Source organism: Nanorana parkeri, unplaced genomic scaffold (genome assembly GCF_000935625.1).
Source record: "Nanorana parkeri isolate BGI_ZX_2015 unplaced genomic scaffold, ASM93562v1 scaffold52, whole genome shotgun sequence".
Classification (NCBI taxonomy): Eukaryota; Metazoa; Chordata; class Amphibia; order Anura; family Dicroglossidae; genus Nanorana; species Nanorana parkeri.
In genome coordinates, this window is record NW_017306320.1 from 217,071 (window position 1) to 230,756 (window position 13,686).

Here is a 13,686-nt window from a genome sequence, read left to right on the forward strand (position 1 = left end):
ACGTGTGCAATTATGAGGGGAGCGGTGCAGCCTTTTTACAGGGCAATTGTAGGGCCATCTTTAATATTAATTGGGCCCTGGGAAAGATTCTGCTTAAGGACCCCCACAACCCTCCTGCCTCCATCACAACTTCCCGACCCAGACACACCTACATCACCATCACTGCACTGGACAGCCATTATTGGGCCCTGCAGACAGGACCAATGCTATACTGTTTAGCTCCTTAGGCCAGCTACTTGCACCTTTCCCCCCGCTCCAATGCATTAGGTATGGGGGTAGTCGTGCATACCACAGGCACCGGAGCATGGGTGGTGCATAGCACAGATTGAGGGGCTGCACACTGCATAGAGAGAGGGACATTAAGGGTGATTAAAAAAATGCAACACTCACACTGGTTCCTCCTGCATCCCCCACAATCCTGGGGGAGATAGAGAGAGAGACCCGAACTGCCCTATGTCCCCCTCCCACGCTATGCCCCTGCTACCATCTGACCCACTTTGTCCATTCACTGCAGCCTGCCTCCTGTAGTGCCTACAATATACAAGGTGGAAGGAGAAACCACAGCAGCTTCTGGGAGGAGAAACGTGCTGCTGCCAACATCGCTGACCGCCTCCGTGCTGCCTGGGGAACGGCATTGCCATTACAGCAGCCCAGCCTGCAGGGCATCAGAGAGGCCCAGGGGCTGCAGCTATTGTAAAGGGTTCACAATTTTTTTTCAGCAGGGATCTTGACTGTTTAAATACATTTCCTAATGAAGATGCAACAATGTTACTGTTTTTGTGTGCTGTTTGTGTTGGTTTATTATTAGTTTAATGAAAATCATATCAGATTTTAGGAGTCATTTAAATTAGGTAGATCCAAAGAGTTTTGCAACTGTTTTCCTTCAACTGGAAACAAGGAACCAAGGCCCCCACAATGTTAACACACGTGGAGTGGGGGAAAGGGTTGACAGCAGTACATCTGTTTCTGCCTTTGGCAATGGTAGGAAGTTACAGTGCATGGTATGGAAATTAATGAAGAAATAAACGGTACTAATTACCATTTACATTTGTGCAAATAATGACTTCATTTTTTTTGTTTACCCATCAGTTAATTATAATGATACATTATCTATAGTATAATGTGACAATCACTCATATTTCTAAAAGAGCTCCTAATGTCCTCTCCCACCAAGATTTGAAACTAATGTTTTCCTGTAAATTGTCAGTTATTAATATATTGTGTAATATGTATTATTGAGTCACTGTACTGGCGTTGTACATTACTCTGTAAAAAAAAAAAAGCTTAAATATTTACTTATTTTTAAATACTTCACATTCTTTGTGGATCAAGTGACAGGGAATAAAAATGGTGGGGCATGGGAAAGGATAGGGAAGGAAAGTAAATTGTAGCGTGGCAAAAATGGGTGAGAGTGACTACAGGAAAGAAAATAAGAGGATGAAAAAAGGAATGTGATAGGAAAATGTTTGATTAGAAAACGCATAGGAGATAAAGGTGAAGCAGGAAAGGTAATGATAGGGTGGGAAAGGAAAGGCAAGGTAAGGAAGGTAATGACAGAGTGGAAAAGATATGGGAAAGGAACCTGTTGGCAGCAAGGAAATGATAGGATGGAAAAGGAAAGAAAAGTAAAGATGATTGAGAGACCCTGGAAACACAATATTATCCATTTTTAGTTCTCAGGAACAAGTTGATTTAACTGGTATTCACAATCATGCCATTAGCACCCGTTCCACATTCTACTCTGGTTCTGTCTATTGTCTGTCACAATATGTAGGCTGTATTCTATTCCATTTTTTAATGGAAGCCGACATAGCAAATGCTACAGTTCTTAGTCTGCTAAAAGTGTTTCACATTTATCCACCTACAAATTGGAAATGTATCTAACAGACAAAGCATTTCATCTGAGCAATTTTCTGCAAGCCAGAAAAAAAAATATTGTTCTCTCTATACCCTCCGAGTCAAAGCTGTAAAGGTTATGTACGTTCTATTGATTTCCTCTGTGTATTGTGTTGACTGACTCTGTGTTCCTGTGTAGCCCTTTCAAGCAGATGGCTGGTGTGACACAATTAATAACCGCGCGTATTGTCAGTATGACGGAGGAGACTGCTGTGCCTCTACCCTGTCCTCACACAAGGTAAGGAAACAATTTAACTAGCCAGACATATCTTTCCAAACAATGATCTCTCTGTTCATGAACACAATTTTACACGTTCAAATTGCAGTTTAACTGATAAAAAATGAATGTCTTTTTATCAACAGTAACAAAAATGACACTTGCTATCTTGACATAGTAAGATAATAAGCCTATAGGAGTGACATACAGTGGGTCAACATCAATATATTCGAACTCTGTTGACCCAGAAGAAAAATAAGAAAATATTAAAAAAAACCTAGTGCGCTAACTTTTACATTATCCTCACAACCACGTGGTGCAGGTGGCTTTACCTCATCAACGGCAGATAAAAACGGAACTGGAAGCAACTAAAAATATTCTTGAGGCTAGGTTCACACCATTTTACGGACCAGATCTGGAACGTGGTGCATTGTGTTTTGCTGCGTTTTTACCAGACCAGACAAAATGAGACATGCAGTATTTTTCTGGTCTGGTCTGGAACGGACTGCGCTGGTGTGAACAGAGGCCAGAAAAGGCATAGGGATACATCAGGATGCATTTTGGATCCGTAAACAATCTAGTCTGGTCTCGGGATGATCTGGATGTGGTGTGAATGGGCTCTGAATCCAAGTATTAAACTCAAGAGTTAAATGTAAAAAATGCATTCAAGTACCTTAACTATTAACAAAAATTTAGCTTACATGTATATCACTCAGCTGTAGATCCTCAAATTATCTCTGAATTGGTGCTGACACTGTCCTTCCTTCTGGAGGGTGGCTACTTTTGTTCCCCACGGTCCCTGTGTGTGTTGTAGAGTAGCCACCGCTCCAAGCTCACTCCTGTGATGGACTACAATCTCACGTTCAGTCTAGCACTTTGTATTGATATTGTAGTCCACCAAGGGGGTGAGCTTGGAATGGTGGCTACTCTACACACACTGGGACCATGGGGAACAAAAGTAGCCACCCTCCAGAAGGAAGGACAGTGCCTGCATGAATTCACAAATGATTTGAGGATCTACAGCTGAGTGATTCACAAATAAGATACATTTTTGTTAATAGTTAATGTACTTGAATGCATTTGTAAGACTCCTGAGTTTAGTGTCACATTAAATAAAAAGATAAACATTCTTTTACATTTTGAATAGAGTAGGGAATGGTTAAACCCTCAGTTTGTTTGCTTTCTGTGTCCCTGGAGACAGAAGAAGTAAAACATTGGATAAAATGACAGTTGTCACTGGAAGAGTTGCCCTCCACTCCTGTTTCAGTGACACTGTAAAACACCACAGGGGAGTCTGAATGGGGACTCGGCCATCATATTTCTGGCATCACCAACAAAAACTCACAGTTTTGCCAACTATAACTACCTGTGTATAAATGTGTGTATGGGCATTTTGTATTCATCCTTTGCTTGTACAGCTATAATATACAGAGATGAATTATCAGGGAAATGACAACAACTCTATACTCATTTTGAAGGGTCAGGTGGTTCCTTTTGGAGCTGAATGTGAGGAAGATGAGTGTACTTGCCGTGACCCAGTGGCAGAAGAGAACAGATCTAAAAAAGTGGATTGGGCTGGACTTTCGCCACAGGCACTTGGGGACATGCGTAATCCACCAACTACTTGAGGAACCTCTGTAGAAGATGTCATGGTCAACAGTTGTGTGAGCGTCATCAAAACCATCTGGGACTAGTAATGGCCTCTTGATATGGAATATCTTAAAGAGATATGTCATTGTAGAATGTCGATTTTCTGAATGAAAATTCAAAGTGGAAGTATAGAACATTTGTACAAAATTGCATCCGTGTCTGGGAATTTTATTATCCAGACCTTCATTCTGATGTCTACCATATTTGGCCTGAAGTTCTAGAAAGCCTCCATTCACTTTTTCACTTTACAGCATTCCATGATCTGCCTGTGCTATATAGACTAAAGCTTAGTAACCAAAGGCAGATGTTTGTCCCAATATTTGCTGTCAAATGTATTTTATAAGATTATAATATATGAATAAATATCAGGGTATTACTGTAAATATTCTTTATGGTTTACACGTATATATTGGTTTGTTTGATTTTTGTCTTGGGTGTTGGTTTAACTTCAGTTTCTGATTTATCTTGTGATTTCCTACAAAGGCAATATCTCTGTCAGGTTTGATGTTGTAAAGCAACACATTCAGTACAGTACAGTACAGTTCAGCACAGTACTTTACTAGATTTTACTTTGGTGATGAGCTAATGCTGAGAGGTTAAATCACAAATAGGGGTTTCCTACTGCTGAGTTCCCAGCTCCACCACACCTGCTATGTTTTTCTTCTGGCTAGATTTTGCTTTAGTCATTTATATAGACATTGCAACAGGGCCAGTGAGTTGGCCTTCTGGGGTGTTAAAACAGTGATATAAGTGAGCTAAGTTGGGCACTTTGGAGTGCAGATCCACACACAAAAAAATTATTTCCAAGATGTAAGGCAGTGAATGAACCCGCCATCATCCAAACCAAACTGAACTCTCAAAGTTCAATGGGTACTTCTTTTAGGTGGAACTAAAATTTAAAAAAGGTGAAGATTTGCTATGTGATAGGCAGAATCTAGAAATGTTAATTGTGCCTGAGCAATACCCTGAACAGTGTACTTGTGTCTTGAATTTGACAGCTTTCAGAGCCTAGTCTACACGGTATGTATCGTCGGGTGATCGGTGCTGTTTTGCCGCGATATGGGTCCCCTGAGACGCCGGCGAGGAGCGGAGCTGCTTTAGGGCACGTCAGCCATCCAGCGTGCCGCGCATGCGCCCTCGAGCCTAGTCTACTTTTAATGGTCTTAACTTTTTTATTTTACAAATTCATTGTCAGCGTTTTTTTGTTTTTGTTTTTTTTAACAATCACAGATAAACATGCAAATCTTACAAAAGATAGCAGAGAACAGTTAAAATGAACTTGGCATAATGGAGTCTGTTTTGGTCAGCTCACAGCTGTCCAGTAATTGCATAGCTGGAAATAACCCACTGTATATAACACTTTTATTAAAAAAATGTTTGTGTCAGGTTGCATTCAACAATAACTAGGAGAGATGAAAACAAGCACAGGGAAAATACATTGATCATGAACAATATGAAGAATAGGTCTGGCACATTTTCTTCCAATCAGTTATTAAAGGGAAACTCCAATTAAAAAAGATAAAATTTACAAAATTGGAAAAAAAAATAGAATATAGCCTATATTATTGCTATACAAGCCATTGCCATTTGTAAATTAATTTTATTTAAAAAAATCACTTTTCCATTTAAAACTGCATCTGCTGTAATTTCCTAAAACGGTCATAAAATCTATGCAATGTGATGACCTGGAGATTTTATGTACAGAGTTGGTGTGCAGAATTGGCAGCTGTCTGCACTAAGTTACAAGTAAAATGTTAGGCATCCCTGGTAATAGGAATTTAATTTTGTTGTGAGATATTACTGCAACTTTCCTCATTACAACAAAGAAGGTTCACCAGCTGATTATAATGAACATAGACCATCCCATTCAGGAATCAGTTTGCAAAGGACATGCTGGAACAAGCAGGTATTTCATCAGAATATAAAAAAGTAGGAATCTGCACAAAGTTTGTTAAAGGAGAACTATGGGGTCAGTTTTTTCCCCCATAGTTCTCCTTAGGGTAACGGGAGGACACAAACTAGCGTCCTCCCGTTACAATAAGCTCAGTATACCGCGAGCTACAGCTCGCGGTATACTGAGACGCCGCACCCGGAGCGGATCCCGACTTAGATGACGGGATCCGCCCAGCTGCATGAGTGACAGCTGGCTCTGCCTATCTAGAGGCAGAGCCAGCTGTACCCGCCCCTCCCCCGTCCGTTCCGCCAGTCAGCGCTGGCGGAGCGGGGAGAGGGGAATCCAGCCCATCCCCCTGTCACGGCAGAGAGCCGTGACAGGATCGAGAGGCGAGCGAACCCGGTATGTGTTCGCTCACCTCCCGATCTACTGAGCCGACCTGTGACAGTCTCATTGTCACAGATCAGCTAGAACTATGAGGTGAGTGAAAAGCACTCACCTCATAGTTCTCCTTTAAAATATTTGCAGTGTACATTGATCACCCAGAGGGGATTGATGTTTTTTCAACAAAAGTTACGCATTATTAAAATACAAAAAAACCCTTGGATATCTAAAGGATCCTATTGCATCTCTAAATTATACAATCAAATGACAGTCGCCCACTGGGGCCATTTATATTTAGACCAGTTGCCCCATGTACATCCTCATTAAAGTAAACCTGTGCTTTGGTCATAGAAAGGCAAAGGAACAGGCTCATTTTGATTCCCCTTTTCCCTCCCCAGCCGCATATATTCACCATCCTTCATTCCACCACTGCTGCATTTAGTCACTGGGAATTAGAAAAATAAACCCTTTGTAGGTTCTGAGAACTGAGAACTCTTGCTGCCTCATGTGTCCTTCTTGGACCACATCCAAGCATCGACCATGTCACATGACATGAGTCACCAAACTACGGGGTACATTCTTATCTCCTCGAGTGAAATTAAGGAAAGGTTTATATATACTTCTGGGTGTGAGAGGTGGAGCATTAAAGAGAACCATTTACTTTGCCCTGTGTGAGCAAAGCACTGATTTGCATTAAACACATGCTGGGTAGGAATGAAAGTTTATGGTTAGGTAGCTGCTGGCATATATTGGTTCCTAGGTGCAGTCAAATCATACCTGTCCGTCATACCACTCTTTAATGTCCATAGACATTTTAAATCTTTGTTGAACTGGCTATTCCATTGGACCTGGCCCCTAACAAATGCCTCATAGCCTACCATTCAAAGTTTTTAAAAAGAGTATTTTATTATGAAGCATCCAGAAAAAGGGAGACTATTTGGGAAACGTGTAAGTATGTATTCATGCAAACCATTAACCCTTTAGAAAATTAACCATCTCCAGCATGCAATCTAAACCTATTGCAACCTTAAGATTCCTATATACTGGTAAAATTTTGGATGGTTTTTAATGTACCGGCCGAAATTTGCATAGTGTGTGGGGCTGTTGGCTCCCTTTCAGCCAGCATTCCTCGATCAGTTCTGATTGGGTGTTCTGACAGGTGCCGTAAACAGCGGGATTGTACAATGTAAGCAGCGGGATTCCTTAAATCAGCATGCTGTTTGTGTTGATGAAGGAGTCGGGTCAATTTTTTTCGTTCAGCCCCGTGGGTTGAACGAAAAAAAAATTGATAAGTGTATCCCCAGCCATAGTCTAAAAGATGTAACCCTTGACCTGATGATGATCTGATTGTTTAAACACACAACAGGATCATGCATATATCATTCCTTGAACAGTATATAAATATATATATATATATATATATAAAATATGATATATATATATATATATTTAGATAATGGCCAACCTTTAAAAACTGGACAACATTCTCTACTTTTTACTAGATACGCTTTGCAGAACTGTCCTTATGAAGGCTCCTTTTGTCTAATGTGGCAGCTCACACAGAGGAATGGGCTATACAACAGAGTACAGAACTGTTAAATATCATATTTCTCCACAGGTGTGCGAACATTTACATGGTTCTGAATGATGTTATTAGTAGTTTTTTTGCATAATGTCATTTTTTTACATGTGTCCTTAGCCTGGCAACATATTGAGTTTAAACAATGATTTAAGAACAATGCAGAAAAAGACATATTGCCCATATCATACACTCAGTTTCAAATGTTATTGTTTGAATAAATTAACCATTAAATCTGATTGATTATGATGGGAAACAGCTTCACTGTTGCTATACTTGCTGTCTTTCTGCTGCAGCGTTTGAAAAACCACAAACTGTAAAGAGGTACATCTCCAGCTGTGACCAGTGAGAAATGTTCGGATCAGGATTTGAACATGTATCATTGGACTCAATTATAAACTATTTATAGAGTTGGTGACTATTCCTTCAGGCCTTACAATATCAGATTTGACAAAAAGTTAAAGTTGCCATTTAAAAGTGACCTGATATGAGGTACATACTGTATGTGGGCTGCCATTCTTGCATTTGACAATGCTGGTTCCCTGTGATAATTTTCCTCTGATTTCAATACCTCCTGAGCTACTAACCAAGAATAAGTATACAGAAAAGGATTTCTGACTCATGTCTGACTTCAAACAGAAGTAAAGGCTCAAGTTGCCACTCCTTCCCCCACTTCTGCCATATCCTCTATCACTGTTTCCAGGTCTGCAATGCTCTCTTCAGCTATTGGGTAGCCAATGATGATGTAACTCCTGTGCATCTTCCAGATTCAGGAAATAAGCGAGGGCTCTACACTGCACCATTCAGTGTAGCTAGAAAAAAAAACTGCTAGGAGCTCGGGGGAAACTATTTTTTCTAGGCTTTATATGTCTCCTAGTTACATAGTTAGTCAGGTTGAAAAAAGATACACAAGTCCATCAAGTTCAATCTATAGAGATAAGAGAAAAAAGAAAAGGGGTGCCAAGGAACCCCTAAATTATAGGTTTTTTTTGTGGGACTTCAGTTAGGCCCCTTTCACACGGGCTGGTCAGGAGAAGATCCATGCATGGATCCTCTCTTGATCAAAACAGTACAGATCAGACGTCACTGTTGTGACATCCATGTCCGTACAGTTTTTTCCTCCATCTTTTAATGGAGTAAAAAACTGCAATTACCGGACCCCATGCCAGTCTATGGGGAATCAGATGTAAATGGACATCTGTCCATGTACATCAGATTACCCCCGATCCGGCACAATCCGGTCCAGCTAAACAGAACACTGTTCCGTTAGTTTTACCGGACCCAGGCCAGAGGCGGGGGGTAACCGAGTGTAAACGGACGCCCATCCATTGACACACAACCGCCCATAGACTTGCATAGGGCATCCAATCGGGTCCATCTGAAAAACTGACAGGTGGACTCGATCGGAGCAGCCATGCAAAAGGGGCCTTATGCTTTCATTGGCTGGATGAGTCAGTGGCAAAGAAAGTATTCAAGAAATGTTGCCAGTGGGTGAATCTTGCCACCAGAATTCTGGTCTTCACCACCATATATTAACCACTATCAGGCTTAGCAAGCTTATTTTTTCTTGTCATTTTCCTTATTTGCAGGCAACTGTAAAAGTGTGACAGTCTCAGAGAAACCTTGTTGGTAAGGAGGGGGTGTAGTAGAGTGCACTGTATAAGTCCAAGAAAGAAAGTCAACAGGTCATTCAGTCAGCCAATGTGCAACTGAAGATAAAATATCATCTTGGGGTGGAATAGCTCCTTTACAACACATGTTCTTACTGTTCTATTGGTCAGTCACAAAATGGACACAAGGAGAGGAGTTCTTGCAAGCATGCTATAGAAAAGGTTTCTAAAGGCCATCATGCACATATTTAAAGGCACACTATACCCATTGCACTGATTGGTTGAGTCACCAGCTGAATTAAAATACCTCTCAGAGACTCCAGAGGCAAAGATTTTCCTGTAGATCCTGTCTCCCCAAAGATCATAATGAAGGAGTTACTTTCTTACATTTGTAGTCCCCTAATATTATATGAGAGGAGCATTGCATCAAGATTGGACATGTTACTGAGCTCAACAATTGAACAGTCCCCTGGAAGTATAGGAAGCTAGCATGCGGTACTGCAACCAGACAAGCTTTGCCTGTTATATTTACAAAGTTGGCATTTAAAGTATATCTAAAGCCACAACTTGAATCTTCAGTGTTGGCCAGAGTAGGTGATGGTGAAAACCCCTGTCTTTTTTTCCTAATTGCTGTCTAGGTCCCATTTGAGGGGTTTACCTTCACTTCCTGTCCTAAAGGCACAATATGAAGCGAGAATAAATCTCTTCAAAGTGAGGGAAATCCTCATGCAGTTGCCACTAGAACAAGTGTTACCACTAGGCCATTTCCTCAAAAGACCCAAATTTGTGATTTCCCCTTACTATATCTGGTGGCAGTGGCTCCATAGTAGGGATACAGAGAGCAATAAAAGCCTCAGTATTGACTGAGACTCCTAACCTGCTCAAATTACCTCATAGGATGGTTATCCTACCACTATAATATGATCTACTGTATATCCCATAGGACCATAGTAAATCTTGGAATGCTACTAATCTGGTTACAACACTATAAAACAATTAAGCACTGCTGCTTGCTAATATAAATTTCAGGCATATCCACCGTGACATTTATGTAATGAAACCTGTTTCCAGTTTTCGGCTATGACTGGATAATTGTGTGTTTAAGGATATTTTTTTCCACTTTTGGGACAGATGTACACAAATCCTGAATGCTTTGCTTTAGGTCAATCCATGGGTATTCTACTATAGTGGTATCATGTCTTTGAAATATGGCTGCAATTACTACTATGACTAAAGTAATTAAAGAAATCTGCATCTTTGTAGGATTTGTGGTGCTATATTTATATAAACTCTTTGTTATCGAGTGCTGTTTGGAGAATCTATTACACTATAGAGTTTGTGTTTTGTGCTGAAAAAAAGACACTTAGGGGGCAATTTATCAAAACTGGAGCAAACATTTGTTCCCCCTGTGTCATGTCTGTCCTTGTATTCCCTGTTTCTCTTGTTTCCTTTTTTTCCCCTATTGGATGTTTATGCGTAGATAATCGGTATTTACCTCAGCAATTGGTGTAGTATATTGTATGGTTAATATGCTAATGTTTTGTCTGTTTTACAACTTGAAACCCAATAAAGCTGAAATAAAAAATAAAAAACTGGAGCAAACAGAATCTGGAGCAGTTGCCCATGGCAACCAATCAGCATCTCTGTTCAGTTTGCCCAGGTATGATTTTAAAATGAGAAAGAGAACCTGATTGGCTGTAGTGCAAATCTGCTCCAGATTTTGTCTGCTCCAGTTTTGATATATTCCCCCCTTAGGCTCCATTCACACATGAACGGTTTTCTGTGCGTATTCGGCCTGTGCGGATTCGTGATAAACATAAAAAACAATGCATTGCAATGTGCATTGTTCAGACTATCGCAGTCCCGCAAATTAGTCCAAGCGCGATTCTATGGGTGGATTCCGCACGGTCCGGCTACCGTAATAGCCGCAAACGTGTGGAATCCGCATGTATGTTAATGTTTCAGTGGTTTCGTTCTGTGAGGTTTTTTGTGCGAAAAAACGGAGTGGAAACCGCTACCGCTATGTGTGAATGGAGCCTCAGGATACGTACCTTGATAGACATTCAAGGGCACCTTTGCCAGAAAAATAACATATTCTGTATATGAGCAATGCTTTCAATAAGGTGGTCTTTCTCCTATTGGCCACAAAAAAATATTTGATACACGAGCTAAGTAGGGAATCTTGCATTTTTTCTCCTTGTGTCTCATATTATTAGCAATGAGAAACCTCACAGGAGTTTGTCTCCAAAATGTTTTTAAAACAAGTTTTGGCTTTAGATACAGTTTAGGAAACAGTCAAGTAAACTCAAGAGATGTTATCTGCTGGATGAAAGATCTGAAGGTGTAGACAGCTGCAGCTTCACACTCCAACTACATACATACTCGGTAATTAAAAAGATGCATGACATTTTCAATTGTTCCTTTGACCTAGTTCCATGTAAACTCAAATCATTAGAAATAAAATAAAAAAATTGACCCTTTCCTGTTTACATGAATGTGACATTTTCTGAATATTCTAAACTTTCACAAGCTGGGGCACGTATGCTATATGCAGTGTTTAGGATTGGAAGATTGGCAGGAATAGCTTGTATTTGCTCCACCAAAGTCTGTCTGTATCCACATTACTTATATTATGTGTGGTATTACTCTTTTGGAGAAAAAGCTAAAACAAAAATGCTCTTTTGTTACCGTAAATCATGACAGATTACAAATTTAGTGACATATTCTGTGTCTAGTGTGGCCATCAAGGGGAAATGTATGAATAAATCCTAACCTTGACTGACTTAAATTTTGCAGTGCTTAGATAACTACTGTCATTCTAGGGCTGTCGTGTCATTGTGAATGCATGGGGACCCTAGGGTTGAATAAGATTCCCTGTTGTGACAATCCATTAAAGATGTTGTTGTAGCCCACAGCAGGAGGAATGAATATAGCCTTCCCCTGAAAGTAATGAAGCACTCGCAGGTCTTTCCTGGTGCAGCAGTAGTAAATGCGTGTTCAGCCACCTAGTGGGCTGTGCTACAGCTAAACTGACCCACAAGAAAGAAATTCTATTACTACTGCCCTAGATAGTCTTACAAATACTTAATTACCTTTGGTATACTATAAAGGTATCTGAAGGGTAAACAGATCTATATACAGTATACAGGTGAAACTCGAATAATTAGAATATCGTGCAAAAGTTCATTTATTTCACTAATGCAACTTAAAAGGTGAAACTAATATACGAGATAGACTCATTACATGCAAAGCAAGATAGTTCAAGCCGTGATTTGTAATAATTGTGATGATTATGGCTTACAGCTCATGAAAACCCCAAATCCACAATCTCAGAAAATTAGAATATTGTGAAAAGGTGCAATATTCTAGGCTCAAAGTGTCCCACTCTAATCAGCTAATTAAGCCATAAGACCTGCAAAGGGTTCCTGAGCCTTTAAATGGTCTCTCAGTCTGGTTCAGTAGGAATCACAATCATGGGAAAGACTGCTGACCTGACAGTTGTGCAGAAAACCATCATTGACACCCTCCGTAAGGAGGGAAAGCCTCAAAAAGGTAACTGCAAAAGAAGTTGGATGTTCCCAAAGTGCTGTATCAAAGCACATTAATAGAAAGTTATGTGGAAGGGAAAAGTGTGGAAGAAAAAGGTGCACAAGCAGCAGGGATGACCGCAGCCTGGAGAGGATTGTCAGGAAAAGGCCATTCAAAAGTGTTGGGGACTTTCACAAGGAGTGGACTGAGGCTGGAGTCAGTGCATCAAGAGCCACCACACACAGACGGATCCTGGACATGGGCTTCAAATGTCGTATTCCTCTTGTCAAGCCACTCCTGAACAACAAACAACGTCAGAAGCGTCTTACCTGGGCTAAAGAAAAACAGACCTGGTCTGTTGCTCAGTGGTCCAAAGTCCTCTTTTCTGATGAGAGCAAATTTTGCATCTCATTTGGAAACCAAGGACCCAGAGTATGGAGGAAGAATGGAGAGGCACACACTGCAAGATGCTTGAAGTCCAGTGTGAAGTTTCCACAGTCTGTGTTGATTTGGGGAGCCATGTCATCTGCTGGTGTTGGTCCACTGTGCTTCATTAAGTCCAGGGTCAACGCAGCCGTCTACCAGGAGATTTTGGAGCACTTCATGCTTCCTTCCGCAGACGAGCTCTATGGGGATGCTGACTTTATTTTCCAGCAGGACTTGACACCTGCCCACACTGACAAAAGCCCCAAAACCTGGTTTAATGACCGTGGGATTACTGTGCTTGATTGGCCAGCAAACTCGCCTGACCTGAACCCCATAGAGAATCGATGGGGCATTGCCAAGAGAAAGATGAGAGACATGAGACCGAACAATGCAGAAGAGCTGAAGGCCGCTATTGAAGCATCCTGGTCTTCCATAACACCTCAGCAGTGCCACAGGCTGATAGCTTCCATGCCACGCCGCATTGAGGCAGTAATTGCTGCAA

General features: G+C 40.9%; 1 protein-coding gene across 1 annotated transcript in view; it reads left to right on the top strand.

Annotated features, from left to right (window-relative positions):
* Positions 1 to 4,039, top strand: part of PAPPA2 (pappalysin 2) — a 154,355-nt gene extending 150,316 nt beyond the window's left edge. The window contains exons 20-21 of the mRNA XM_018575089.1: positions 2,036 to 2,134; positions 3,592 to 4,039. Coding sequence (XP_018430591.1) covers positions 2,036 to 2,134; positions 3,592 to 3,741 — 249 coding nt within the window. The 3' untranslated portion in view covers positions 3,742 to 4,039. The remainder of the gene's footprint in view (positions 1 to 2,035; positions 2,135 to 3,591) is intronic.
* The last annotated feature ends 9,647 nt before the right edge of the window (positions 4,040 to 13,686 follow it).